The 26,317-nt window shown below is 51.1% G+C and overlaps 6 protein-coding genes across 9 annotated transcripts in view; 4 read left to right on the forward strand and 2 right to left on the reverse strand.

Annotated features, from left to right (window-relative positions):
• Positions 1-26,317, reverse strand: part of LOC308186971 (olfactory receptor 14C36-like) — a 232,119-nt gene that overhangs the window by 169,222 nt on the left and 36,580 nt on the right. Inside the window, exon 2 of one of the 3 annotated variants that reach the window (XM_080609122.1) lies at positions 11,946-15,178. The exons of the other annotated variants lie outside the window; for them this stretch is intronic. Within the exon in view, the coding sequence (XP_080465248.1) occupies positions 14,193-15,155 (963 nt within the window). The 5' untranslated portion in view covers positions 15,156-15,178 and the 3' untranslated portion in view covers positions 11,946-14,192. Of the gene's footprint in view, positions 1-11,945; positions 15,179-26,317 lie in introns of those variants that run through there. 3 annotated transcript variants of the gene reach the window in all.
• Positions 1-26,317, forward strand: part of LOC308186973 (olfactory receptor 14C36-like) — a 152,049-nt gene that overhangs the window by 60,199 nt on the left and 65,533 nt on the right. The window lies entirely within an intron of this gene.
• LOC308186967 (olfactory receptor 14C36-like) overlaps positions 1-26,317 on the forward strand; it is an 86,134-nt gene that overhangs the window by 59,718 nt on the left and 99 nt on the right. The gene's annotated exons all lie outside the window — the stretch shown is intronic.
• LOC308186975 (olfactory receptor 14C36-like) overlaps positions 1-26,317 on the reverse strand; it is a 131,879-nt gene that overhangs the window by 25,969 nt on the left and 79,593 nt on the right. The gene's annotated exons all lie outside the window — the stretch shown is intronic.
• Positions 4,387-26,154, forward strand: LOC308186998 (olfactory receptor 14C36-like; the record flags this gene model as incomplete). The annotated part of the gene is made up of 2 exons (XM_080609158.1): positions 4,387-4,680; positions 25,483-26,154. 2 exons carry the CDS (start codon positions 4,387-4,389, stop codon positions 26,149-26,151), a joined length of 963 nt encoding a protein of 320 aa, XP_080465284.1. The 3' UTR covers positions 26,152-26,154.
• On the forward strand, positions 21,899-25,536 carry LOC308186995 (olfactory receptor 14I1-like). The gene has a single exon (XM_080609156.1). The coding sequence runs from the start codon at positions 22,671-22,673 to the stop codon at positions 23,037-23,039; it is 369 nt and encodes a 122-aa protein (XP_080465282.1). The 5' UTR covers positions 21,899-22,670; the 3' UTR covers positions 23,040-25,536.

The following is a 26,317-nucleotide window of genomic DNA, read 5'->3' on the forward strand; positions in this document are numbered from 1 at the left end:
ATTTTAACTTGTAACATTAATACCTAAATCTAAATGCCACTCCACACCCTGACAGGAATCCACTGCTCTAAGTTTTGACCACAATATCCCTTGAGCCAAAATTAGTCCATAACACCTTTCCCTTACCTTTACTCTCTTGCTCACCCTGATCCCTGCCCTTAACACTAGCATTTAAATTCTCTAATAAACTCTAGTATTCTTGCAGACCTAAAGAAAATGCTAAACCAAAGAGCTTGCACATACCCTAACCACAGACCTGACACCCCAAGCCCAACACCAAACTCTCCCACTCAATAGTTGCTTAAGCTCTCACCCAGAAATGTTCGCCGTAGTCCCTTAATGCCATACATGAACAACTAACATCCAAACCCTGCCATCAGAAAGCTGATCCCAATAAGATATGGGGAGGTCAGGAGCAGCCTGGACAAGAGAGATGTGAGATTTTGGGGTGGGAAGAAGAGCTTGGCCAGCTGAAATTAATGACTTCGTACAGGTAAGAGGATTCATGTAATGTAGATGCTGCGGTAACACTGACTTAAAACAGTCACATATGGCCCTTACCATACTTGAACCAGGAATTTTAATCCCTAAACCTAAATGCTACTGCAACACTCAGAAAGGAATCCATTTTCTCTCTTGTTCACCCTGATCCCGTCCCTTAACACTAGCATTAAAACGCTCTATTTAACCGTAGACTTCTTGGGAGACCTAAAAAACCCTAAACCATAGATCTTGTCCATACCTTAACCACAGACCTGGCACCACAAGCAGAACACCAAACACTCCCAATAAAACTTTGCTTAATCTCTAACCCAGAATGTGAAAAACAGGTACCAAGGGGGCTTAAGAGAGGTCAGCTCTGCCTCAGGATCTCCTGCCCCACCAGGAGGAATGGGACTGGGGCAGTGACTGGGAGGTCACTTCTGTCTCTGCAGCTGATAGGGCAGCAGCAGGAACGTGTCACGCAAAGGGACTGTGAGGTGCCTTGTGTCTGGAGGTGGCAGGTCACCCTTGGCTTCTCCCTGGGATCTGCACTTTGGGGCTGACATCTGCCAGTGGCCCTGCCAGGCCAGCAGAAGGCCCCTGCTTGGCATGCTGCCTGTGGGATCCCCTCTGCCTCCATCCCCAGGAGGGCACAGACAGAAAGAAGGCCCGCACAGGGGTTGTCCTGTCCCTTCTGCTTGAGTCCAGGACTGGACAGCAGGAGGCACAAGGCTTGGCTGTGTCTAGCCAAGAAGCTGCAAGGCCAGCAGCAGGCCCAGGCCTTGGGAGATGCTGCTGAGGTGACTTCTGTCTGCTTGGCTGACAGGCCGCAAGGAGCCTGATGGGTTGGGATGCCTGCTTCAGGAGTGGTTGCCACCCTGATGGATCTTTCTTTGGTAGTAGGAAAGAGCAGGAGAGCTCTTTCTCTGCCACAATGTGCACCTTGGAAGAGTGGCACTGGCCATGAGGAGGCCAGGGGATGTTCAGGGGAACAACTGGTCTTGCTGCTAGAGCCTGAGAAAAAGAAGGCATTAAGTGCCTCAGCCTTTACCTCATCTCTTGTCACCAGGTTTCCCACCACATCCATTAAAGGATGATGATTCTCTTTAATCCTCCTTTATTAAAGTATTTATGTAAAAGTGTTTTTATTGTCTTTGACAGTAACAGACGGAATGAGCTCCAGCTGGGCTTTGGCCCTTCTAATTTTGACCTGCACAGCCCCATAACATTCAGGACACAGCTCCAGACAAACTGACAGCATGTGTGAGAAGGAAGCACAGAGGAGGTAGAACCTGGCAGTCCTCCATCCCCTGCCCTTCTGTGACTCTGTGCTGCAATTCAATTCAGCTGGTTACTCCTCTATTATCCAAACTTTCCTGCGGCTCCTGATGCTGCTGTCTTGTCAGAGATAGCACAATCACACGAAGGTTGAACTGTCTGTCTGCAGACATTAACAGATGACAGAATGGAGCATCTGTCCAGGAGAACCTTGAGAAACTGCGGGATTTTGCCTACAGAAACATCTTGACCTTTACAAGGAGAAGAGCCCAGTCCTGCAGCAGACAAAGAGGAACCCCACACATTAGGGCAGACTGGGACCCTGCTGAGTGAGCAGTGCCCAGGAGGAGGAGGGCCTGGGCACCACGAGGGATGCCATACGAGCAGTGGTGCTGCTCCCAAGGAACCAGGCAAACTTCCTACAGAATCACAGAATCACAGAATCACAGAATCGTCTAGGTTGTAAGAGACCTCCAAGATCACCTAGTCCAACCTCTGTCCTAACACTAACAAGTCCACGACTAAACCATATAACTAAGGGCTACATCTAAACGTCTCTTAAAGACCTCCAGGGATGGTGACTCAACCACCTCCCTGGGCAGTCCATTCCAATGCCTAACAACCCTTTCAATAAAGAAGTTCTTCCTAACATCCAACCTAAAACTCCCCTGGCGCAACTTTAGCCCATTCCCCCTCGTCCTGTCACCAGGCACGTGGGAGAATAGACCAAACCCTACCTCACTACAGCCTCCTTTAAGGTACCTATAGAGAGCGATGAGGTCTCCCCTGAGCCTCCCCTTCTCCAGGCTGAACAATCCCAGCTCCCTCAGCCACTCCGCGTAAGACTTGTTCTCCAGACCCCTCACCAGCTTTGTTGCCCTTCTCTGGACTCTCTCGAGCACCTCCATGTCCTTCTTGTAGTGAGGGGCCCAAAACTGAAGACAGTACTCGAGGTGCGGCCTCACCAGAGCCGAGTACAGGGGCACAATCACTTCCCTAGACCTGCTGGCCACACTGCTTCTTATACAAGCCAGGATGCTGTTGGCCTTCTTGGCTACCTGAGCACACTGCTGGCTCATATTCAGCTGCCTATCAACCAGTACTCCCAGGTCCTTCTCTGACAGGCAGCTTTCCAACCACTCATCTCCCAGCCTGTAGCGCTGCTTGGGGTTGTTACACCCCAGGTGCAGGACCCGGCACTTGGCCTTGTTGAACTTCATGCAGTTGACCTCAGCCCATCGGTCCAGCCTATCCAGATCCTCCTGCAGAGCCTTCCTACCCTCGAGCAGCCGGACACACGCACCTAACTTGGTGTCATCTGCAAACTTCCTGAGGGTGCACTCAATCCCCTCATCCAGGTCATCGATAAAGATATTAAAGAGGACCGGCCCCAGCACTGAGCCCTGGGGGACTCCACTAGTGACCGGCCTCCAACTGGATTTGGCTCCATTCACCACAACTCTTTGGGCCCGGCCATCCAGCCAGTTTTTAACCCAGCGAAGCGTACGCCAGTCCAAGCCACGAGCAGCCAGTTTCCTGAGGAGAATGTTGTGGGAAACGGTGTCAAAAGCCTTACTGAAGACAATGTAGACCACATCCACAGCCTTCCCCTCATCCACCAAGCGCGTCACTTGGTCATAGAAGGAGATCAGGTTCGTCAAGCAGGACCTGCCTTTCATAAACCCATGCTGACTGGGCCTGATCGCCTGCTTGCCCTGCGAGTGTCGCGTGTTGACACTCAAGATAATCTGCTCCATGAGCTTCCCTGGCACTGAGGTCAAACTGACAGGCCTATAGTTCCCCGGGTCTACCCTCCGCCCCTTGTTGTAGATGGGTGTCACGTTTGCTAGCCGCCAGTCGACTGGGACCTCCCCTGATAGCCAGGACTGCCAATAAATAATGGAAAGCGGCTTGGCCAGCTCCTCCGCCAGTTCTCTCACTACCCTCGGGTGAATCCCATCCGGCCCCATCGACTTGCGTACATCCAAGTGTTGTAGCAGGTCTCAAACCATTTCCTCATGGATAGTGAGGGCCACATCCTGCTCCCCATCCCCTTCCACCAGCTCAGGGTACTGGGTATCCAGAGAACTGGTCTTGCTGCTAAAGACTGAGGCATAGAAGGCATTGAGCACCTCAGCCTTTTCCTCCTCTTTTGTAACTAAGTTTCCCCCCGCATCCTGTAAAGGATGGAGATTCTCCTTAGTTCTCCTTTTTGTGTTGATGTATTTGTAAAAACGTTTTTTGTTATCTTTAACGGCAGTAGCCAGATTGAGCTCCAGATGAGCTTTGGCCTTTCTAATATTGTCCCTGCACAGCCTCGCAACATCCTTATAGTCCTCTCGAGTAGCCCGCCCTCTTTTCCAACGTTACCGTGTTACTACCATGCTACTACCTCTGGCTGTAGTGCAGGACTGATTCTTGAATTGCCCACAGATGAGTCCCTTGCTCCCAGAGACACTCTCAGGCAGAATCAATAAAAGGGACCTTCAAAATATCTGCCTGGAAATGGGCAATTCTGGGTGATTTTAAATGAGAAAATGGAAAGAGTTTTCCTCTGATATGCCTGTGGTACATTATCACTGCCTTTGTCCTCCTTGTACAGGACCTCATGACCAGAATTAGCAGATGTCCAACAGCAGATCCATCACTGAGTTCCTCCTGCTGGCATTCGTAGACACGCGGGAGCTGCAGCTCATGCACTTCGGGCTCTTCCTGGGCATCTACCTGGCTGCCCTCCTGGGCAACGGCCTCATCCTCACCGCCATAGCCTGCGACCACCGCCTCCACACCCCCATGGACTTCTTCCTCCTCAACCTCGCCCTTCTCGACCTGGGATCCATCTCCACCACTCTCCCCAAAGCCATGGCCAATGCCCTCTGGGACACCGGGGCCATCTCCTATCAAGGATGTGCTGCACAGGTCTTTTTCTTTGTCTTCTTGATTACAGCAGAATTTTATGTTCTCACGGTCATGTCCTACGACCGCTACGTTGCCATCTGCAAGCCCCTGCACTACGGGAGCCTCGTGGGCAGTAGAGCTTGTGCCCAGATGGCAGCAGCTGCCTGGGGCAGTGGCTTTCTCAATGCTGTCCTGCACACAGCCACTACATTTTCGCTGCCCCTCTGCCAAGGCAATGCTATGGACCAGTTCTTCTGTGAAATCCCCCAGATCCTCAAGCTCTCCTGCTCAGACGCCTACCTCAGGGAAGTTGGGCTTACTGCAATCGGCTTCTGTATAGGTATTGGTTGATTTGTTTTCATTGTGCTGTCCTATGCGCTGATCTTCAGGGCCGTGCGGAAGATCCCCTCTGAGCAGGGCCTGCACAAAGCCTTTTCCACGTGCCTCCCTCACCTGGCCGTGCTCTCCCTGTTTGTAAGCACTGTCCTGTTTGCCTACCTGAAGCCCCCCTCCATCTCCTCCCCATCCAGGGACCTGGTGTTGTCATTTCTGTACTCGATGCTGCCTCCAGCAGTGAACCCGCTCATCTACAGCATGAGGAACCAGGAGCTCAAGCATGCACTGAAGAAACTGTTTCAGTTGTCTTCCAGAAGCAATTAGCTGCTACTCTGCTGCTGCAATGGGAAAAACTCACCAAAAAAACCCACGGTGTGACACACAGCCTTGCAGTGCCAGATACCAGGTCCACCAATGCTGGCCCCAAACTGTGAGAAAAAAGTAAAAATGTTACATACAGAAGGAGAGAAGATCGATCCTGATGATACAGGACTGCAGGCACCTGTGGGCAGTACAGACACTGACCTGCGGTCTCAAGGCTCCCTGGGTGGGGAATAGGAGAAAGAGGCCAGTGCCTGTCCTGTGCCACCTCCCCGCCAGCCCTGCCCTCCCACAGGTGGAGTATTTCTCCCTTACTCGCGCACCTGCAGTGCTATGCCTCGTCCTCCTCCACAGGGAGATGAGCCACAAGCCTGGCTGTGTGTGAGGGAGCAGCAGACTTGAGCAGAAAAAAAGCCAGTTTCATGGCACTGGGGCACCTGAAGGGTCCAGCCCCTGTGGCTGGGTCTGTTCTCTGCAGCAAAGGGCTGTCACCAAGCCCCAGCTCTGTGGTTGCTCCTGCAGCTCTGAGGACCACTCCAAGGGCATCACAGTAACGATGCTCAGGACCTAGGACGGTCAGCCCACCCATGGATCGCAGCAGGAGGTTGGTAGGATTCCATAGTACACAGGGACACGGACACCTCGTTGCTCTGTCTTCATGAACGTCTTTATTACAAATTGCTACAAATCCCTACCTGTAAAGCAACTACGTGTTGCAAGAAACTTCTAAGTTACCACTAGGAAAGCAAATATGGGCTTGTGATGCTTTCCCTAAATCTGCACCAATAAATACTATTTGAGGTGCTACTGGTACGACACTCATGAATCCACTTGGTGGAGGGCACAAGGCAGGGCACCTTCCCCTTCTTTCTTTGGGGCCAGTCATGATAGCTCGTGAGTAACGTGAACATCATTGGGTAACCCTAATGACATGCCTCCGGACTGTGTTTCTGGCTTTTTCCAAGGGTAAACAACTAAGCAAAAGGGCACCAGAGGGCTGTTGGCATAACTGCCTTGAATAGAGAGAACGTCAAATAGTTGTCTACCTTGCCTGGTCTCGCACAGGACCCTTCTGTTTTGAGGTTGCTGAGAGCCGAAGCAGAGCAGGTGCTGATGGCTGCCAGAACGGTGCACCGGCAGCAATAGTGCACTGACCTCCAAGTCCTCCAAGCTCAGGAGCTGTGTGATCCTGTGAGCAAAAAGTCAGGCAAAGGGGGCAAGAGACCTGCTTGGATGATCAAGGAGATCCTGGGGTGACTGAAATGGAAGAAGGAAGCATACATAACGTGGAAAAGGGGACAAGCCACTTGGGAAGAATGTAGGGACATTGTCCGAGGATGCAGGGAAGCGACAGGGAAGTCCAAGGCCCATTTGGAGTTAAATTTTGCAAGGGGTGTCAAGGACAACAAAAAGGGCTGTTTCAAACTTATCAGTTGCAGAAGGAAGACAAAGGAAAATGTGGGCCCACTGCTTAATGAGGTGGGTGCCCTGGTGACAAAGGACAAAGGGAAGGCAGAATTACTGAATGCCTTCTTTGCTTCACTCTTCACTGCTAAGACCAGCCCTCTGGAATCTCTGACCTTAGGGACAAGGGAGGAACTCTGGAGAAACGAGGACTTTCCCTTGGTTGAAGAGGATCAGCTCAGAGATCTCTTAGGCAAACTTGACACCCACAAGTCCTTGGACCCCGATGGGATACATCCATGAGTGCTGAGGGAGCTGGCGGATGTTACTGCTGGCCCACTCTCCATCATCTTTGAAAGGTCTTGGAGAACAGGAGAGGTGCCTGAAGAGTGGAAGAAAGCTCATGTCATGCTGCTCTTCAAAAAGGGCAAGAAGGAGGCCCCAGGCAACCACAGGCCGGTCTGCCTCACCTCCATCCCTGGAAAGGCGATGGAACAGCTCATCCTGGAGGTCATCTCCAGCATGTGGAGGAGAAGAAGGTGATCAGGAGCAGTCAGCATGGGTTCACCAAGCGAAACCGTGCTTCACCAACTTGATAGCCTTCTATGATGGACTGACTAGCTGAGTGGGTGAGGGAGAGCAGTGGATGTTGTGTACCTTGACTTCAGCAAGGCTTTCAGCACTGTGTCCCATAACATCCTCAGAGGCCAGCTCAGGAAGTGTGGGATGGATGAGCGGTCAGTGAGGTGGATTGTGAGCTGGCTGGATGGCAGAGTTCAGAGGGTTGTGCTTAGTGGGGCAGAGTCTAGTTGGAGGCCTGTAGCCAGCAGTGTCCCCTGGGGATCTACACTGAGTCCAGTCCTGGTCAACTTATTTGTCAATGACCTGGATGATAGAATAGAGTGAGTGCACCCTCAGCAGGTGTAAAGATGTGCTGTGTTTTGGGTCAAAGTGGTCTCCCTGCGTAGCATCACTGCCATGGCTGCCTGCCTGAAGCCTCCCTCCATCACCTCCCCATCCCTGGACCTGGCGGTTTCATTTCTGTACTCAGTGTTGCCTCCAGCAGTGAAACCCTCATCTACAGCACGAGGAACAAGGAGCTAAAGGAGGCACTGAGGATGTTATTCTAATATACAGCATTTCCCCACCAATGAGGTACCTGCACATCTTCCTCACATATACCCGGGCAAGGCAGAAACACCTTTGTTCATGTATTTCAAAATTGCCTTTCAATCTTTGCAATATTATTCCAATTAAAGTATTTTTTCTTTATCTCACTTCTATCTCACTTCTTCCAACTTTTATTTATTTATTTATTTGTTTATTTGTTTATTTATTTATTTTAACCCAGAGACCTGATGTACAGGTGCTGATAAGCTCTTGGTAATTAACGAAATAAAGGAACCAGCAAGTAGTCATTTTCTGTGACTCTTCTTTCTCATGATTTCTCTTCAGGTACAGCAGAGGTTGTGGGATTGAAGAGCCCAGCAGCAATGTGGAGGAAAAGCAGAGATGTGGCTGAGAGACTCCAAGTATTTTCTGTATTAGTCTGTACCAAAAAGTTCTCCTGGGCCTCTGAATTCAGTAAAAGAGATCAAGCATGAGAAGAGCATGTATTGAGAGGAAGGCCATGAAAAGCCACCAGGACAAGGGCCTGTTTCTGCCCCTGCAGGGGACTGACCCTGGGCAAGGCCCAGCTTGGGAAGCAGCCCTGTCGGACGTTCTTGGTGGGCAGTGAGCTGGGCAGGAGGCAGCCGTGTGCCCTGGCAGCACAGGGGGGAAGGCTGAGGGGCACCTCACCGCTGCCTGCCAGGAGCTGCAGGGACGTCAGGAAGAGCCCAGGGCCAGGCTCTGCCCCGTGGTGCACAGGGAGCCCTCCTCCTGCCACGCCGCGTGCGGTGGCTGCAGCAGAGGGGACCCCCAGCCAGCCCCTGCATGGGGCTCTGCCACCCGCCTCGCCCCGGCCCTCTCCAGCGCCCTCCTCGCTGCTCTCTGATGCACGCCAGCACCTCCCAGTGCGTGCTGGCCAGCACATCTGCTGAGGGCCAGTGCGGCTGCTGCAGGGGCAGGGAGCTCAGCATGGCCCTTGCAGCCCCCTGCCCTGGGCCTGCCCCTCCCCTTGCCCTCGGCCCCGGCCTTGTCTCTGCTGGCAGGAGCGCTCTTGGCATGCGCTTCCTGGCCTCCCCTCGCCTGCGCACAGCTTCTGCCCACTCAGGCTGCTGGCACAAACGTGTCCTCACAAGCAGCACCACCCCTTGGGCTGCTTCTCCTGGCCTCCCCCAGCTACTGCCTTGGCTCCTTGTCTCTACTGGGCCCCACCTTCCACACCCAAATGCGTCCCTTGGCTGTCAGCTCCCTCTCTCCTGCCCTGTGGGGTGACAGGGCCAGGGTGGGACAGGTTACCTTTAATTGATATAGTTTTGTGTATTTGCATTGGTGATGGCACAAAAAGACATGTCCTTCACCAGTGATGTACATCCTTCGTCATGCTAGGACACAACTCAACGTCCTTCACTCTGCTTTATCTCACAGATGAACTGGATTAGGTCTCCTTGATTACTCTGAGGCACAATGCAGTGCTTTTTGCCTTCTGACACTCCAGCACAATATGTGTGACTTTCCCTTACTCTGCGCATTGGCCTGAGAGGTCATTTCACTCTTTTCGCATTCAAAACCTCAGCTGGACAGGGACCATTTCCAAAGTGGGGCAAGCTGATGGGTTCTGGCTCAGCCATTTGAAGCGTGCTATACTTGAGTTTTTCAGCCTGAGATTGTTAAAGATGACCTAGGAATGTAAAGGGATGTTCAAGTGTCTCGTAGGAATAAGGGAAAGTATCTCAGGTTTCCAATGGCCATTTCAAATCTAGGCCAATCCCAGGAACCCACTGAACTAGGGTGTTGTCTTTGAAGGGGTTTCCTGTGCTGGGCTGGGCTGCAGTTACAGGGACAAAGACCACTGCTGACAGTGGAGGTGCCCTGGGAATTCCACCTGGCTCCACCTGATTTTCCCAAAGGGCTCCGGTCTCCTGCAGGTCTTTTCTGACATCTGCCGGTCCAGGGAAGTGCCTCATACACAACGGGGCCGCAGGAGGTTTCCCCTGGTTATGCTTATGGTCAGACAGCAAAGCTCTGCCTCAATGCCCAGTAATTTTTTTAGTACTTATCTAATAAAGCAAGTACTCATCAGCTCAAATGATTCAATTCCTTCCATTAAATGCCTCACGTGAGGTATAATTTCCGTCATGAAGAAATAGGCATTTTCGGGATGTATTTTCATCACAGAAAAAGAAATACTGCTGTTCACCTGTACTTGCATTGTCATCGCTTTTTCTATCATGGTGTGTTCCCTCATCTTCCAGGCTCAAAACACATCCTGGTTACGCAGACCCTGCTGAATGTCCCCTTTCCAGCTGCCTGTCTGGACCTATGCACTTCCCATGGTTCTCCTGCTTTGCCCTCCCCTTACCCTTTGATCATTCAGACCGCTCTCACCAACCCAGTTGCTGCTTTGAGTTTCAGTGAGTTCCAGCTCACCCATCTCTCAGCAGTCTGTCTAATGGTTTCCTTAGCCAGAAACTCATCGTTTCTCATTGAATTAGTATGATGTGGATTAATATTAACACTATGATTTTAAATTTCCGATTAATCAGTGTAAAATAGATCATGTACAGTCATCCTTTTGGGAAGGTAAACATCACTGGAGGCAAAAAAATGAGGAATTTGAATTTTTTTTTTTTTTTTTGAAAATTATAGCATGATTTCCTACTGTTTGTTTTTAAATAGGAAAAACCCTGCACTTCCTATCTAAGAAGGGCTCCAAAGGAGTAACCCGAGACCAATATCTATAGGAAAATGATGCTCCAAAATGAAATGCAACAACATTCAGCCTTTAAAAGGAGGAAAGATTTCTATTAGATGCTCTTTGAAATCTTCCTTCTTAACTACACCATGAAAGCTCTCCAATTAGCTGCACAAGCCTTGAAGACGTGAAGAAAACTGTGGGAGAGATATGGCTGCTGAGGACTTTGTGTGTTTTAATGAGATCCGTGGCGTATTTTGGTGCTCAGTCTATGAAGCCCAGGTACTGAGAGGAGAATGATGCAACCGCTTGAGAAGGTAAAGTCAGAAGGAAAAGTTGAAGTGACTTGGAGTATTAATGGGCCCCACTGAGGGCTGTTCCTAACAAAGCCTCCCCAGGGACTTGTTAGGGCACATAATTGGAGGCCATGATTGCAGACAGGCAAAGCGCTGTGCTGAGAAAAGTCTTGGTTGGTTTTGGTGAAGCAGAAGGGCCAAGGCCTGACCCCAGCCACTGGGAGGGGAGATCCTGCACCCCCCTGTCTGGCTCAGGGCTCTTCTTGGGGTCTGTCTGATGTGGTGGGCAGTGTGATGCCACGACAAGAACTTCATTAGGAAACCTCCCCACCCCTGCACAGGGTATCAAGGAAGCAGTGAGGCCCCATTGCAATGACTCTATCTCGTCTCCTCATAAGCTCTAGGCAAAGGGACAAAAATGTCAGGGCTGTTGGGGCCTTTCCTTCTTGCCAGCACCCTCTGCCTTCTCCTCTGCAGGCTTTCCTATGCTGTCCCACACTTTGCCCTATTTCCTTGAAGTCTGCAGACACCCATCTCTGTTCACCACCTTGCTCTCATCCAGGACGTTCCACCATTTCACCAATCTCTTGTCAACCCTCACCACCTGTTCCTTGATGATCACAAAGCCTGGGTCTGATCACAGACTCTCTTTCGGTGACCTCTGTCACCACGCCACGACCCTTTGAGGGACATTTCTTCCTCCTTGCGGCCAGTGCCAACCATCCAAGGTGCACTTTGTGGCACTTTTTTCTCTCCTGCTCTTTCCAACTACCAAGGAAAGCTCCATCAGGGTGGAAACCACTCCTGAAGTAGGCATCCCAAGCCATCAGGCTCCTTGCGGCCTGTCAGCCAAGCACACAGAAGTCAGCTCAGCAGCATCTCCCAAGGCCTGGGCCTGCTGCTGGCCTTGCAGCCTCTTGGCTAGACACAGCCAAGCCTTGTGCCTCCTGCTGTCCAGTCGTGGACTCAAGCAGAAGGGACAGGACAAGCCCTGTGCGGGCCTTCTTTCTGTCTGGGTCGTCCTGGGGATGGAGGCAGAGGGGATCCCACAGGCAGCATGCCAAGCAGGGGCCTTCTGCTGGCCTAGCAGGGCCACTGGAAGATGTCAGCCCCAAAGTGCAGATCCCAGGGAGAAGTCAAGGGTGACCTGCCACCTCCAGACAGAAGGGACCTCACAGTCCCTTTGCGTGACACGTTCCTGCTGCTGCCCTATCAGCTGCAGAGACAGAAGTGACCTCCCAGTCACTGCCCCAGTCCCATTCCTCCTGGTGGGGCAGGAGATCCTGAGGCAGAGCTGAGCTCAGCAGAGCATTCCCACCCATCTCCTCCTTGTGGCCCACAAGCCGATCAGATCCATGGCCCCTCACATCCATCTCTGAATGCCGTGTGACTGCACCACCACCTCACGGTTCCTGCCCTGCCCCAAGGGGCCAAGAACCTAACATTAATGGTTAGGAGAGGGGCTGAAGTTGAGGAGGTTAATGCACAAGAGGACAGGGTTTGGATGTTAGTTGTTCATGTATGGCATTAGGGAATATGGCGAACATTTCTGGGTGAGAACTTAAGCAACTGTTGAGTGGGAGGGTTTGGTGTTGTGCTTGGCGTGTCAGGTCTGTGGTTCGGGTATGGGCAAGCTCTTTGGTTTAGCCTTTTGTTTAGGTCTGCAAGAAGAGTTGGTTTAAATAGAGAATGTTAATGCTAATGTTAAGGGCAGGGATCAGAGTGAGCAATAGAGTAAAGGTAATGGAAATGGTGTTATGGACTTATTTTGGCCTCAAGGGATATTGTGGTCAAAAATTAGAGCAGTGGATTCCTGTCAGGGTTTGGAGTGGCATTTAGATTCCGGTATTAATGTTACAGGTTAAAATAGGGTAAGGGCCTCACACGACTGCTTTAAGTCTGCGTTATGGTGGGATCGACATTACCTGAGCATTCTTACCTCTCCAAAATCATTAGCTTCTGCTGGCCAAGCTCTTCTTCCCTCCCCCAAATCTCACATCTCTCCTGGCCAGGCTTCTCCTGACTTCCCCATATCAGTCATCTTCTTAGGGGCAGCTTTCTGATGGCTTTCATGAACTCAGAGTGTCTGTCTCACCTCGGTTGGCTACTCTGTTCCTGAGAAAGAAGCAGCTCCCAAGCCACCACGGAGAAGGACACAAAGGCTGTAGGAGCACCCTGCACAATGTGCCCAGCAGCTCTGCACCACCACAAAAGCAGCCCTGAAAGATGAGTTCAGGCAAAGGCTGAAACCTTTGACATGACAACCTCTATTCAAGACCCCTTCCTCTATGGGGTCTACCAGCTACTTAGGAAGAGAGGATCTCACAAACTGTGTGCAGAGCAGATGCATCTGCTGGCCTGTCATGGAGACCAGCAGATGTGAGCCTAAAGGCACAGATCCCAGCCAGGAGTCAAGGGATGACCTGTCAGCTGCTTCAGAAAGAAGTCACCTCACAGGCCACTTAACAGCCATTAGCTTCCTACTGGACTTGGAGCTTCTGAGGCACCACTGCCCTTGTAATACCACACCTACAAAACACCCCCTCTTTGGGCCAGAATCTGCCCAGGTAAAAGAGATCTGGTTGTGATCCTTCCAGCCCATGGCACAGCTCCTGGGCTCCCAGCCTCTCTGACACACAGGAGCCAGTGCCGTGCCAGTTCTGGGAGGTGCTAGGGCAGGAGGGACCTTGCAGTCAAATCACTCGCCAGACTCCTTTGCTGGGGCTGCTGCGTGCCCTGGGGCTGCAGAGCTCTCCTCTGCCTGCTCACCGCAGACTGAGCCCTCGAGCTGTGGACAGTCCACCTCGGAGGAGATCCCCCCTTAGGAGGGAAGTGCTGCAGCGCAGGCCGGCTGTGCCACTGCCGTGCCCACTGCCTGTCCCTGCCTGCAGTCCCAGCACAGCCCCACAGCAGCACTGGCACCAAGCTACAGGAGCAGCCGGGCCTGACCCCACCAGCAGGGCTCAGCACCAGAGGGGGGCAGTGGCAAGAGAGCAGCTCGGCATGCCCCAAGCGCTGGTGCTCCCTGGCCGTGCTGCTGGGATGGGACTCTTTTCCTCTGCAGCCCTGCACATGGCACTGCCCCTGCAGAGCCAGAGCAGCTCTCAGAGGAAGGACGTCACACAAAGAAGGCAGTGCAGGCTCCTTTCTTTTATTTCAATTCACAGAGGGCCTGGCTCCTCATATCCAGAACCTCTGAGCTATACTCGAAAGGTACATACTGTAGAAGAAATGAGATGAATCGTATCATTTTAATGGGCAATTTTAGCCGCATTAAAACTAAGAAAGTCCAGTAATGAAAACACTCCTAGATACACAAACACACACAAAAATAATTATATATATAATATTAGTTGTTCTTGTAGTCATTGACATTATTAGTCATCTGCAGAGGTAGAATGGAAATTCATTGCTTCCGAAACACATCTAGTCATCAATTTCCTCAGGGCATCCTTGAGCTCCTGGTTCCTCATGCTGTAGATGAGGGGGTTCAAGGCTGGAGGCACCACTGAATACAGAACTGCCACCACCAGGTCCAGGGATGGAGAGGAGATGGAGGGGGGCTTCAGGTAGGCAAACATGGCAGTGCTGAGAAAGAGGGAGACCACAGCCAGGTGAGGGAGGCACATGGAAAAGGCTTTGTGCTGGCCCTGCTCAGAGGGCATCCTCAGCACAGCCATGAAGATCTGAATATAGGAGAAAACAATGAAAACAAAACAGCCAAAAGCTAAAGAAACACTACACACAAGTGCCCCATGTTCCCTGAGGTAGGCATCTGAGCAGGAGAGCTTGAGGATCTGGGGGATTTCACAGAAGAACTGGTCCACAGCATTGCCTTGGCAGAGGGGCAGGGAAAATGTAGTGGCCGTGTGCAGGACAGCATGGAGAAAGCCACTGCCCCAGGCAGCTGCTGCCATCTGGGCACAAGCTCTGCTGCCCACGAGGCTCCCGTAGTGCAGGGGCTTGCAGATGGCAGCGTAGCGGTCGTAGGACATGACAGTGAGAAGGGAATACTCTGCTCCAAGCAAGAAAGCAATGAAAAAGATTTGGGCAGCACATCCTTCATAGGAGATGACCCTGGTGTCCCAGAGGGCATTGGCCATGGCTTTGGGGAGAGTGGTGGAGATGCAGCCCAGGTCGAGGAGGGCGAGGTTGAGGAGGAAGAAGTACATGGGGGTGTGGAGGCGGTGGTCGCAGGCTACGGCAGTGAGGATGAGGCCGTTGCCCAGGAGGGCAGCCAGGTAGATGCCCAGGAAGAGCCCGAAGTGCAGGAGCTGCAGCTCCCGCGTGTCTGCGAATGCCAGCAGGAGGAACTCGCTCACAGAGCTGCTGTTGGCCATTTGCTGTCTTTTGAGACAGTTCTCTGTTGAAGAAAGAAGGCAGAACAATGTTAGAAGAGGCTTCTCTGAAGAAAAACTATTGCAAGCCTTAGAGTACCTCCAGCCCAATCCTGTCTCTTTGTAGGAGAACCTTTCTGCAGCTCTCCTGTTTGAGCTGCGGCTGGTGCTCTCTGAGAGAGGCACTGGGAGCAGGGGCTGCTGTGGGCTCCAGAGCAGTCCTTCCTGCAGTACAGCAGGAGGGAAGCAGGAACATGGGGGAAACTCAAGTTCAGTCCACTGGTCAGACCACGAGCTTTGCAGTGTTGCTTCAAAGAATGTATCCAACCACAGTGTAGAACAAGGGGCATTTATTTGCTTTATTTTCTGGTAGCTACACCTGTAATGTTTAGGAGGAACAATCTACTCGGTGTTTCCCTTAGAAGAAACTACAGACAGCTGAGAACAGAGCCTCAGACCAAGTGCATCTGGACAGAATCCTCACCTTGTCTCTTGGTGCCTGAGCAGGATCTCAGCTTTTCCCTCCTAGACAGGGCTGCAGAGGCCTCACTCCAGCTGCCCACAGGCAGCCATCCAGCAGCACGGACATGGCCTTAGCACAGAGGTGCCTCCTCCTTGGGGCACCTGGATAACAGAAGGATGCCACGAAAGAGCTGCATCCTGCTGGAGAGAAGCCTGAAGACCAGGAAGATGCCCCACAGACAGAGATAGATATTTGCAAGCTGGGGTGTACCAATATCCAGTTTCCATCCCCTGCAATTTCTGGAGGAGGCTTGGCCATCCCACTCTTGGTTCACCAGGAGCAGCTGGGTTATGACATTCCAAGGGGCTTCTGCCAGACTTCCTCACCTAGCCGTGCAACCCAGCAGGACTCCCAAAGCCTACTGCATTGCCCACTGCCCTCCCAGCAACAAGACCCAGCACGAGACCCTTCCAGGACGTGCAGCTGCATGGCCCTGCAGCCAGAGACGTACCTTGTCAAGGGCTGTGCAGATTTCTCCTGCAGGCAGCTCTCAGCATCCTCCCACTGCCAACTGCCTCCAAGCCCTCTCTCCTTCTCTCCTCTCCCCATGGCACCTGCGGTCAGAGCCCCCAGCCCTGCTGCGCTGTGCACAGGAGCTGCTCCTGGCCACAGCTGTCTCTCTGCACCAGGGCCCTCTTGCCATGACCTCTCTCTGTCCCACGAGCCCGGCCCAGCTCAGCACCACACGCCCAGCCCAAGGCATTGGAATCCCCCCTCGGGGGGCTTTGCTGAGGAGCCCATGAACCTCAGGCACTGAGAGACAATTGAAGACATCTCTCAAGAAGTCCAAGTCAGAGGCAAGTTTCCTGCAGTGTCCCCCTGAGGGCCAGCACTGACACAGCCTCCCTTGGAGCTCGTTAGAGCAGAGCATTGGAGGCACTGAGGACAACTACAGAAAGACAATGTGAAGGTGACCCTGATGTCACTTTTCCAAACTGGATGTGTTTCACCAAGCACAAGGGCCAGGCCTTGACGCCCAGCCCCTGGGAATGGAGATCCTTTCCCTTCACACACTGCTCAGGGCTCTTCGTGGGGCAGGAGGAGATGGGGATGTGCATGGCCAAGTGCAGGAGAATGGTACGAGCCCTGCCTGGTTCATGGGTGGGGGCGAGGAGGCAATGAGGCCCTGGGGCTTTACCAATAAGCTGTCTCCTCCTAGGCCTCAGTGGCAGAGACAACGGCCAGAGCCATGGACACAAAGACCTGGGTCCTGTTGGGACTTGCAGCCTTGGTAGAGGACTTGATCCTCTCCACAGCAGACTGTCCTAAGGACTCCCACACCTGTACCTATTTTCCTGCTGGTTGTAGACCCTTGTCCGTGTGGTATCTCACGGGATCTGAGCTGAGTCTGATAACTCAGATTGTCTTGGTGGCCATGCTCCTCGTATGGCAGCTCTGTAGGAAGCTGGCCTGGTTCCTGGTGAGCAGGCACCACTGCTCGTATGGCATCCCCCATGGTGTCCAGGCCCTCCTACTCCTGGGCCACCACTGACATAGCCTTTGTTGGAGCTCGTTAGAGCAGAACACTGGAGGCAGTGAGGACAAGGAGACAAAGGAAATGTGAGTGTGACAGTTATGTGTAGGAAAACTGGATGTGTTTCACCAAGCAGAAGGGCCCAGATAAGGAAAACCAGGTAAGGGGCAGTGTGACAGCGCCCGAGAAGTGCAGCAGTGATGGAACCAGAGCTGGCCTCAGCATACAACAATGCAACACCACACACCGCCTCTGTTGCTGTGAAGGACTGTGATGACAGATGGAGCCCAAATTCATGGACTGACTGAACTCAACAGACATTTTAGAGGGATGGCTTTTCCACTATTTGAGCAGAGCCATCAGTGAGCAGGATATTGTCCTTCTCATCTTCTGGGAGTTTATCAGAGAGGCCTCTTCAACATTAGTCACCTCCTCCTCTGGCGACATTTCCAAGTCCCTGCTCTCTGGACAGTCCATGATCACTTCCAAGACTCCAAGACTGGGGTTTCCTGTCGGAGCCTGCTGTGTAATCAGTGCAACCCGCTCACTCTGTGGAGCAGAAAGTGCATGATGTGTAGAAGGGACCCTCCCTTGGAACTTCCAACCCAGTGCCAGCCATCAAAAGGGTGCCAAGAGGAACTGTGGTGCCTAGAGGAGCTGTGCTTCAGTATGAACCAATTCCAAAGCAGCCCCAACCCCTTCATATGCTGCCAACATCACTTTTCAGGCAAAGTATAGTAGGCCTTGCATCCTCACTATCCCTGACTCCACAACCCTAGGGGTCAACCTCGCATCTACCCTGGTACTTTCTGCCAGAGGCTCCAGGCAGGGCGATTCTCCTGAGGTGCCGTGTAGAGCACAAGTTTTACATCCTGTCCTGCTCCGAATGGCCCCAGAGCTACAGCAGGAACTATCTTCCATTGAATTTGTTCAAAGGATTGTCATTGTTCTGGGCCTGTAGTGGGTTTACGTGGCAAGGTTTTGGTAGCGGGGGAGCCATAGGGGTGGCTTCTACGAGAAGAATCCAGAAGCTGCCCCATGTCAGATAAGGGCCCCGACGCTGGCCAGACCTGAGCCAATAAGTGATGTTGTTTGCGCCTCTGTGAGAGCATATTTAAGAAAGGGGAAAAACTGCTGTGGAATAGCATCTGGGAGAGAGAGAGGAGTGAGAAACAGCCTTGCAGACACCAAGGTCAGTGAAGAAGGAGGGGGGAGAGGTGCTCCAGGAGCTGGAGCAGAAGTCCCCTGCAGCCCGTGTTGAGGTCCATGGTGAAACAGGCCGACAGCCTATGGTGTACCACAGTGGAGCAGGTTTTTAGGGTATGCTGTGCACCGGTGTCCGCTGGAGCCTTATATCTTCTGTGGGTATCACAGTATCACAGTATCACAGATTTCTAGGTTGGAAGAGACCTCAAGATCATCGAGTCCAACCTTCGACCTAACACTAAGTACTCCACTAAACCATATCGCTAAGCTCTACATCTAAACGTCTTTTAAAGACCTCCAGGGATGGTGACTCCACCACCTCCCTGGGCAGCCCGTTCCAATGCTTAATAACCCTTTCGGTAAAGAAGTACTTCCTAACATCCAACCTAAAACTCCCCTGTCGCAACTTTCGCCCATTCCCCCTCGTCCTGTCACCAGGCACGTAGGAGAACAGACCAACCCCCACCTCTCTACAGCCTCCTTTAAGGTAACTGTAGAGAGCGATAAGGTCGCCCCTGAACCTCCTCTTCTCCAGGCTGAACAAGCCCAGCTCCCTCAGCCGCTCCTCGTAAGACTTGTTCTCCAGACCCCTCACCAGCTTGGTCGCCCTTCTCAGGACTCGCTCGAGCACGTCCATGTCCTTCCTGCAGCGAGGGGCCCAAAACTGAAGACAGTACTCGAGGTGCGGCCTCACCAGAGCCGAGTACAGGGGCACAACCACTTCCCTAGACCTGCTGGCCACACTGCTTCTTATACAGCCCAGGATGCTGGGTCTCATGTGCCAGGCCATGGAATCCTCAAAGTCCAATAAACCCGATTGTCCCTACCCTCCCCGTGGCTGGAGGCCAGGTGCCTCTAGTCCTGCTCATAGTATTCATTCATCAGGTTAGATGAGGCCCTGAGCAACTGGATCTAGTGGGTGGTGACCCTGCCTATGACAGGGGGTTTGAAATTAGAAGATCTTTGAGGTCCCTTCCAACACAAACCATTCTATGGTTCTATGACTACTCTGTCTGGAGGACTGCCTGATAGAAACTGGAGCAGCAGTTTTCTCAGAAGAACCCCTTTTTGTGATTGCATTTCCTTGCAATTCATGGATCCGTGCCTCTAGGATGGAGGTAGATTTTCCATCCCATTTTCTCATGTCCTCTCCATGGCAGAACCACATGTTGGCACATGGTGTGTACCCACTAATTTCTCTTTCTCGAGCAACTTTCTTTTACTTACACCTGGCAGCTTACATATTGGTTTCTACAGGTAGGGAGAAAGATGAATTCTCTTGTTCTTCCTGGACCTCTTGAAAAAGTTTATCCACAGCTAAAATGCAGGCCCACGAGGAAGAAGAGAGACTTCCTTCATACTGCCAGAGTTGGCTAGCTGATTCATCCACTCTGGGTTTCTCTTGGCCTTTCCAAGTCATTTCTGTCAATGAGTTGGCATATGAGGATGGTGCACTCTATACAAACTTCCACCACATGGGTCATGTACACTTTACTTCATCAGGATCTTTGGATAGTTGTTCGTTGGCTAGGTTTTTATATATCACCTCCAACATGACTAACTCCATCGGGCACCAGATACCCAACTCCATTGTCATCCGCTTGCCTGGTTGACATACAAGATCTTCCTTCAGGGGTTACCTTTCCTTCACACCTGACAGGAGTATGTTCCTTCTGCCCATTTTCCAATTGTTTGTCAGTCACCCCTTCCCTACAGGGGGATCCCAGCTGCTTTGCATCCCTGCCCTCTAATTCCAGGCTATTGGCCCCTTTCTCCCAGCAACCAGGTGGCAATGCGCTCACTTAGTTGATGGCTGAAATCTTTCCATAAATCTCCTAGCTCACCCTGGAATAGAGATGGTGTGGTTAGTGTTGTTGTTATGATCTCTTCCTCTTTGCCCTCCTGCTTCCACGATGGACCAACTTTACCGTAACATTCCACGTCTTCTTCCTCCTTTCTTGTCTGGGTAGGAGTTTCTTTCCTTTTTAAAAACCCTGACTTTCACATACATTGTTTTCTCTTGCATATAGGAGTAACCAATAGTGGCACAGGTTGGTTCTCTGGCCCAGCCCTGAAGCCCATCACAGCCGTTGGAGTGGCTGCCGGGCCTGTTGCAGGAGTTGCTGGGGCTGCAGGGCCCATCACAGGACTTGTTCAGGCTGCATGGCCTGTTGCAGGGGTTTGGAGTGGTTGCACGGCCCATTGTAGGAGTTGCTGTGGCTGCAAGGCCATTAAGAGGAGTTGCAGCGGCTGTGGGGCCTGTCACAAGGGTTGGAGTGGCGCTGACTGCAGCTCAGTAAGCACAGGCCAAGTTGCACATTGCAGTGATTTGTGTCTCTTTGGAATTGCCAGGCTGATGACAACCCTTTTTCAAGCACTTCACCATTTTTTCTAGAATTCTGCACTTGTTCAGGAGTGAAGTTCCAAAGCACTGGAGGTGCCCACTGATCAAGGTGCCTGCTCATATCCTCCCACAATCCCTGCCACTCTTAGCTCTCCTGCCTAGGGTCAGATCTCTGGAGGGCATTATTAATAAGTTGGTTAATGTTAAACAAAGCCTGAAACACATTCAGGAGGCATCACAATAGGAACATGCTGGTTTGACCATCCCAAGGATGTTCAAAGCTTTGAAGAACTAGTGTAACTATCCTGGAGGAGAAGGAGGAGGTGAAGTAGAAAGGGAGAGTGAAGAAGTGGGCAAAAGTGTCCCCCCATTGCCCTCTCGGTGTCCTTATCTACCAGCTCTGGGGGTTGAGTACCAGGGGAACAAATGGTCCAGCTGATAAAGACTGAGGCAAAGAAGTCATTAAGTAACTCAGCCTTTTCCTCATCACTTCTCACTAGGCTTCCTCCCACGTCCAATAAAGGTTGAAGACACTTCTTAATCTTCCTTTTCAATTTCTTATTTATTAATAAAAACTTTTTTACTGTCTTAGAAACTAGTAGCCAGACTGAGCTAGACTAGAGCTTTAGCCCTTCTGAGCTAGACTAGAGCTTTAGCCCTTCTAACTTTGCCTTGCACAGCCTCACAACATTTAGGACACCTCTCCAGACAAAATGAGAGCACGCGCAAGAAGGAAGCACAGAAGAGGTGGAACCTGGCAGCCTTCCGTCCCCTGCCCTTCTGTGACTCTGTGCTGCAGTTCCATTCAGGTGGTTACTCCTGTGTTATCCAAACTTTCCTGCAGCTCCTGATGCCACTGTCTTGTCAGAGATAACACAATTACTGTGAGTCATCTGCATACAGACATTAACAGCTGACAGAATGGAGCATCTGTCTAGGGGCAAAATGACAAACTGCATGAATTTGCCTTCAAAAACCTCTTGACAGTCATAGGAAGAGTGAGGTCGTCCAATGGAGGAAGAGGAACCCCATATATCAGGGCAGACTGGGACCCTGCTGAGTGAGCAGTGCCCAGGAGGAGGAGGGCCTGGGCACCACGAGGGATGCCATACGAGCAGTGGTGCTGCTCACCAGGAACCAGGCCACCTTCCTACAGAGCTGCCTTACGAGGAGCATGGCCACCAAGAATATCTGAGTCTCTGCCTGCCTTTTCCTGCTCTAATTCTTGGGCAGGCTGTGTTAACAGAGTTGTAGGGATTGCACAGATGATGGAAATTCCTCTTGCACTGAACCGAGACAATTAAACTTACCCCCTGATTCCTACCATAGGACAAGGAGCACATTCCCAACGCTTCTTACACTCCAGAGCTCTTTTCCCTCTGCTGGCTGTGCCGGGCAGATGGCACAGGGGTGTGAGGACAGGCTCTACCTCACCGACACCGCAGCCTCGGCAACGCGTTGGGTCCGCCCTGCCTGCCCATGCCTGCTTCTCTCCCTTGCCCAGCGTGGCAGCTTCTGGTGCCTGATTCTGACAGGGAGTGCTGTGCACGGAGGGTGAGGCAGGAGGAGATGGTCCCTGCTCTCTCCGGCCAGGCACGCACGATCCACCTGCTGCTTTTGTCTCCTGGGTATTGAACAGGGAAGACGCACACGGAGTCACACAGCCAAACACCCCTCACTCAACCGAGGGATCCACTTCCTTTGAATCTTCCCTCTTGGGACCTCCAATGGAGCAGAGCAGGCTCATTGGGAGCTGCTGGGCAGAGGAGGCTGCAGTGTACAGGACACTCAGCAAGCACAGAGCAGAGCTCCAGACAGGGAGAGAGACAGAGGTCCTCTTGGAAACAGGGAATGTAAGGCTTTAATTGGGGATTGACTGAATTTTGCTCACAGACTTTACGCATAACACTCTTTTTTTATTTTTACAGATTTTTTTTTTTTTTTGTCATTTGCCACGACCAAAGCCAGTAAATGCCCAACGGCATCTCTATCACTGAGTTCCTCCTGCAGACATTTGCAGACACGCGGGAGCTGCAGCTCCTGCACTTCGGGCTCTTCCTGGGCATCTACCTTGCTTCCCTCCTGGGCAAGGGCCTCATCCTCACCGCCGTAGCCTGCGACCACCGCCTCCACACCCCCATGGACTTCTTCCTCCTCAACCTCACCCTCCTCGACCTGGGCTGCATCTCCACTACTCTGCCCAAAGCCATGGCCAATGCCCTCTGGGACACCAGGGCCATCTCCTATCAAGGGTGTGCTGCACAGGTCTTCTTTTTTGTCTTCTTGATTGGAGCAGAATTTTATGTTCTCACTGTCATGGCCATGAACTCCGGAAAATGAGCCCTATCCACTTTTTGCGATACATAGTAATAGGTGTGATTTTTTTCACTGTTCCTGGGTCTGCCCACCCTCATAAACCTTTTACATGGAGCCTAATTAGATGGGAAGATCACCGTGTTGTGCAGCAAATAACCATCGCTGGGGGCCCTAGCTTTAAGGTCTCACTGTGTGACCTTGTGACGTGGGGCAAAAATATAGCAAACGTGTTCTGGTCAATTAAGCTTCTATATGTGCCCAAGTTCTAACCCGGGAAAGCCGTATTGTAATTATCCAAATGAATACTTTTGTGCTTATTGGGATTGTGAGACTATCGCCACAGACTGGAATCCCGGAGCTGGAACAGATAAATATTTAAAGGTGGGGCTCGGGCCACCAGGATGTAACTATAAGGGCAAACTATGGCAGTACACCACCCTCCATGGCGGAGGTCTACAGTACTACAGGTCAGATTGCAAATTCACATACATCAATGTAACCCAACTGGGGGATCAAAGATGGACCCTGGGATAACGTTGGGGAATCAGGTTTTATGAATCTGGAGCTGATAGGGGAGGGATAATGTATATAAAGAAAGAAGAGGCTAAGAACCCCCAACGGGTGGGACCAAACCAAGAACTGTCAGGGAGTATTTTAAGGATTCAACCTACACAAGCTTTTGAAATACAAACTGCTAATAGCCCAAAACCACTAAAGGTTATTAATAAATCAGTGGGTCAAAAATATGAAATTAAAAATGAAGGGATGACTGAGAATAACCTGTGGAGAATCATTAATGCTAGTTATTACTTATTGAATCAAACAAATCCAAACGTACCTAGACCTTGCTGGTTATGCATTGATATAGGGCCTCCATATTACGACCCCATTGGGGATCTGGGAAAGGCCACCCGTTCAAGTAACACCAACCCTCCACAATGTAATTGGGGAAGGGATGTGGGAATAACATTGGTGGAAGTAACTGGGAATGGCAGGTGTGTAGGTATGATCCCTAGTGAGAAGCTCCATCTATGCGGTATTATGGAGAAGATTACACCAGGAGGTAAAGAAAAATGGTTAATACCCGCAAATAACGCTAGATGGGTCTGCTCATCGACGGGTGTTACCCCTTGTTTATCACTTAAACTCTTTAATGTATCTCAAGATTTCTGTATACAGGTGATAATTGTACCAAGAATTCTATACCATTCTGAGGAGTACGTATATACACAGCACACGGTAGCAGAGTACCATCTAACAAAAAGAGAACCAATCACGGCTGTAACATTGGCAACGTCGATAATTCTGGGAGGTACCGGGGTGGGCACTGGAGTTGTCTCTCTGGTCAGACAAAGCCAGGAGTTCACCTCCCTATGTGTGGCTATAGGTGAAGACTTAATTCAAGTTGAACAGTCGATTACTGCCCTGGAAAAATCGGTACAGTCACTATCAGAAGTTGTTTTGCAAAATCGTAGAGGACTAGATCTGATGTTTTTGCAACAAGGTGGATTATGTGCCGCCTTGAAAGAAGAATGCTGTGTATATGCAGACCACACTGGAGTAGTGAGGGATACAATGATGAAGCTCAGAGAAGGATTGGAAAAGAGGAAACGAGAAAATGAAGCCAGGCAGAATTGGTACGAATCTTGGTTTAATTATTCACCTTGGCTTACAGCTTTGCTGTCAACAATAGCAGGACCTTTGTTGTTCTTAGTGTTAGGGCTAACCTTTGGACCATGTATTTTTAACCGAGTAATCGCGATTGTAAAAAGCCATTTAGAGGCAGCGCATTTGATGCATATCCGTGCTAAATATGAACCCATAACTACGGATGAGGATGCTGAAACTGCTGAAACGTTAATGCTTAGTAGTCAGGCATACCAGGAATTAATGAACAAAATAACTAAGTAAAAGAAAAAGGAGGGATTGTGATGTATAAAGCATGTTTGTTCATTATTTCCCATGGCTATATTAAGAAGGAACAAAGGGAGTCACCCAGGTGGCGGCAAGAACCTTGAGGCACCCTGCCTGTTGCTGTCTCGGACAGAAGATTGAGAGAACTTTGTGTAAACAATGTAATTGCAAAAACGATAACCCACTGCCTTATCTTAAGACAAACCAACATGACCAGTTAAGGAGGGGAAAACACCACATACCAAGCAGAGGAAGACTACTGCCTTCATCCGTGAGACCACCAGAGGGACCGGAGACGACCCCCTAGCAACAGTCGACGCAGCCATAGTAGCAGGAAGGGGGGCTACGTAACCCTGGAAGAACCTGGTGATAAAAGGGTACTGCGAAAGGGGGGGGGGGGGGGCGCGCACCGTTTGGAGGAGCATGGACTCGCCGGCCGCCCAGTGCTGTTTTCCTTGCTGATCGCTTACTCAATAAACTAATTCTTTCTGGCTAGAAGAGTAATTTATAACAGGACTGCAGGACCATCTCCTATCAAGGGTGTGCCGCACAGGTCTTCTTTTTTGTCTTCTTCATTGGAGCAGAGTTTTCCCTTCTCACCGTCATGTCCTACGACCGCTACGTTGCCATCTGCAAGCCCCTGCACTACGGGAGCCTCGTGGGCAGCAGAGCTTGTGCCCAGATGGCAGCAGCTGCCTGGGGCAGTGGCTTCCTCTATTCTGTCCTGCACACGGCCACCACATTTTCCCTGTTCCTCTGCCAAGGCAATGCTGTGGACCAGTTCTTCTGTGAAATCCCCCACATCCTCAAGCTCTCCTGCTCAGACGCCTACCTCAGGGAAGTTGGGGCACTTGTGTTTAGTGTTTCTTTAGTCTTTGGTTGTTTTGTTTTCATTGTGTTGTCCTATGTGCAGATCTTCAGGGCGGTGCTGAGGATGCCCTCTGAGCAGGGCCAGCACAAAGCTTTTTCCACATGCCTCCCTCACCTGACTGTGGTCTCCCTGTTTATCAGCACTGTCATGGTTGCCTACCTGAAGCCCCCCTCCATCTCTTCCCCATCCCTGGACCTGGTGGTGGCAGTTCTGTACTTGGTGGTGCCTCCAGCACTGAACCCCCTCATCTACAGCATGAGGAACCGGGAGATCAAGGATGCCCTGAGGAAATTGATGAGTAGATGTGTTTCGGAAGCAATGAATTTCCATTCTACCTCTGCAGATGACTAATAATGTCAATGACTACAAGAACAACTAATATTATATATATATATTTTTTTGTGTGTGTGTTTGTGTATTTATGAATGTTTTCATTATAGGACTTTCTTTGTCTTAATGCGACAGAAGTTGCCCCTTAAAATGATATGATTCATCTCATTTCTTCTACAGTATGTAC

Source organism: Anser brachyrhynchus (assembly GCF_964034855.1).
Source record: "Anser brachyrhynchus genome assembly, contig: SCAFFOLD_56, whole genome shotgun sequence".
NCBI lineage: Eukaryota > Metazoa > Chordata > Aves > Anseriformes > Anatidae > Anser > Anser brachyrhynchus.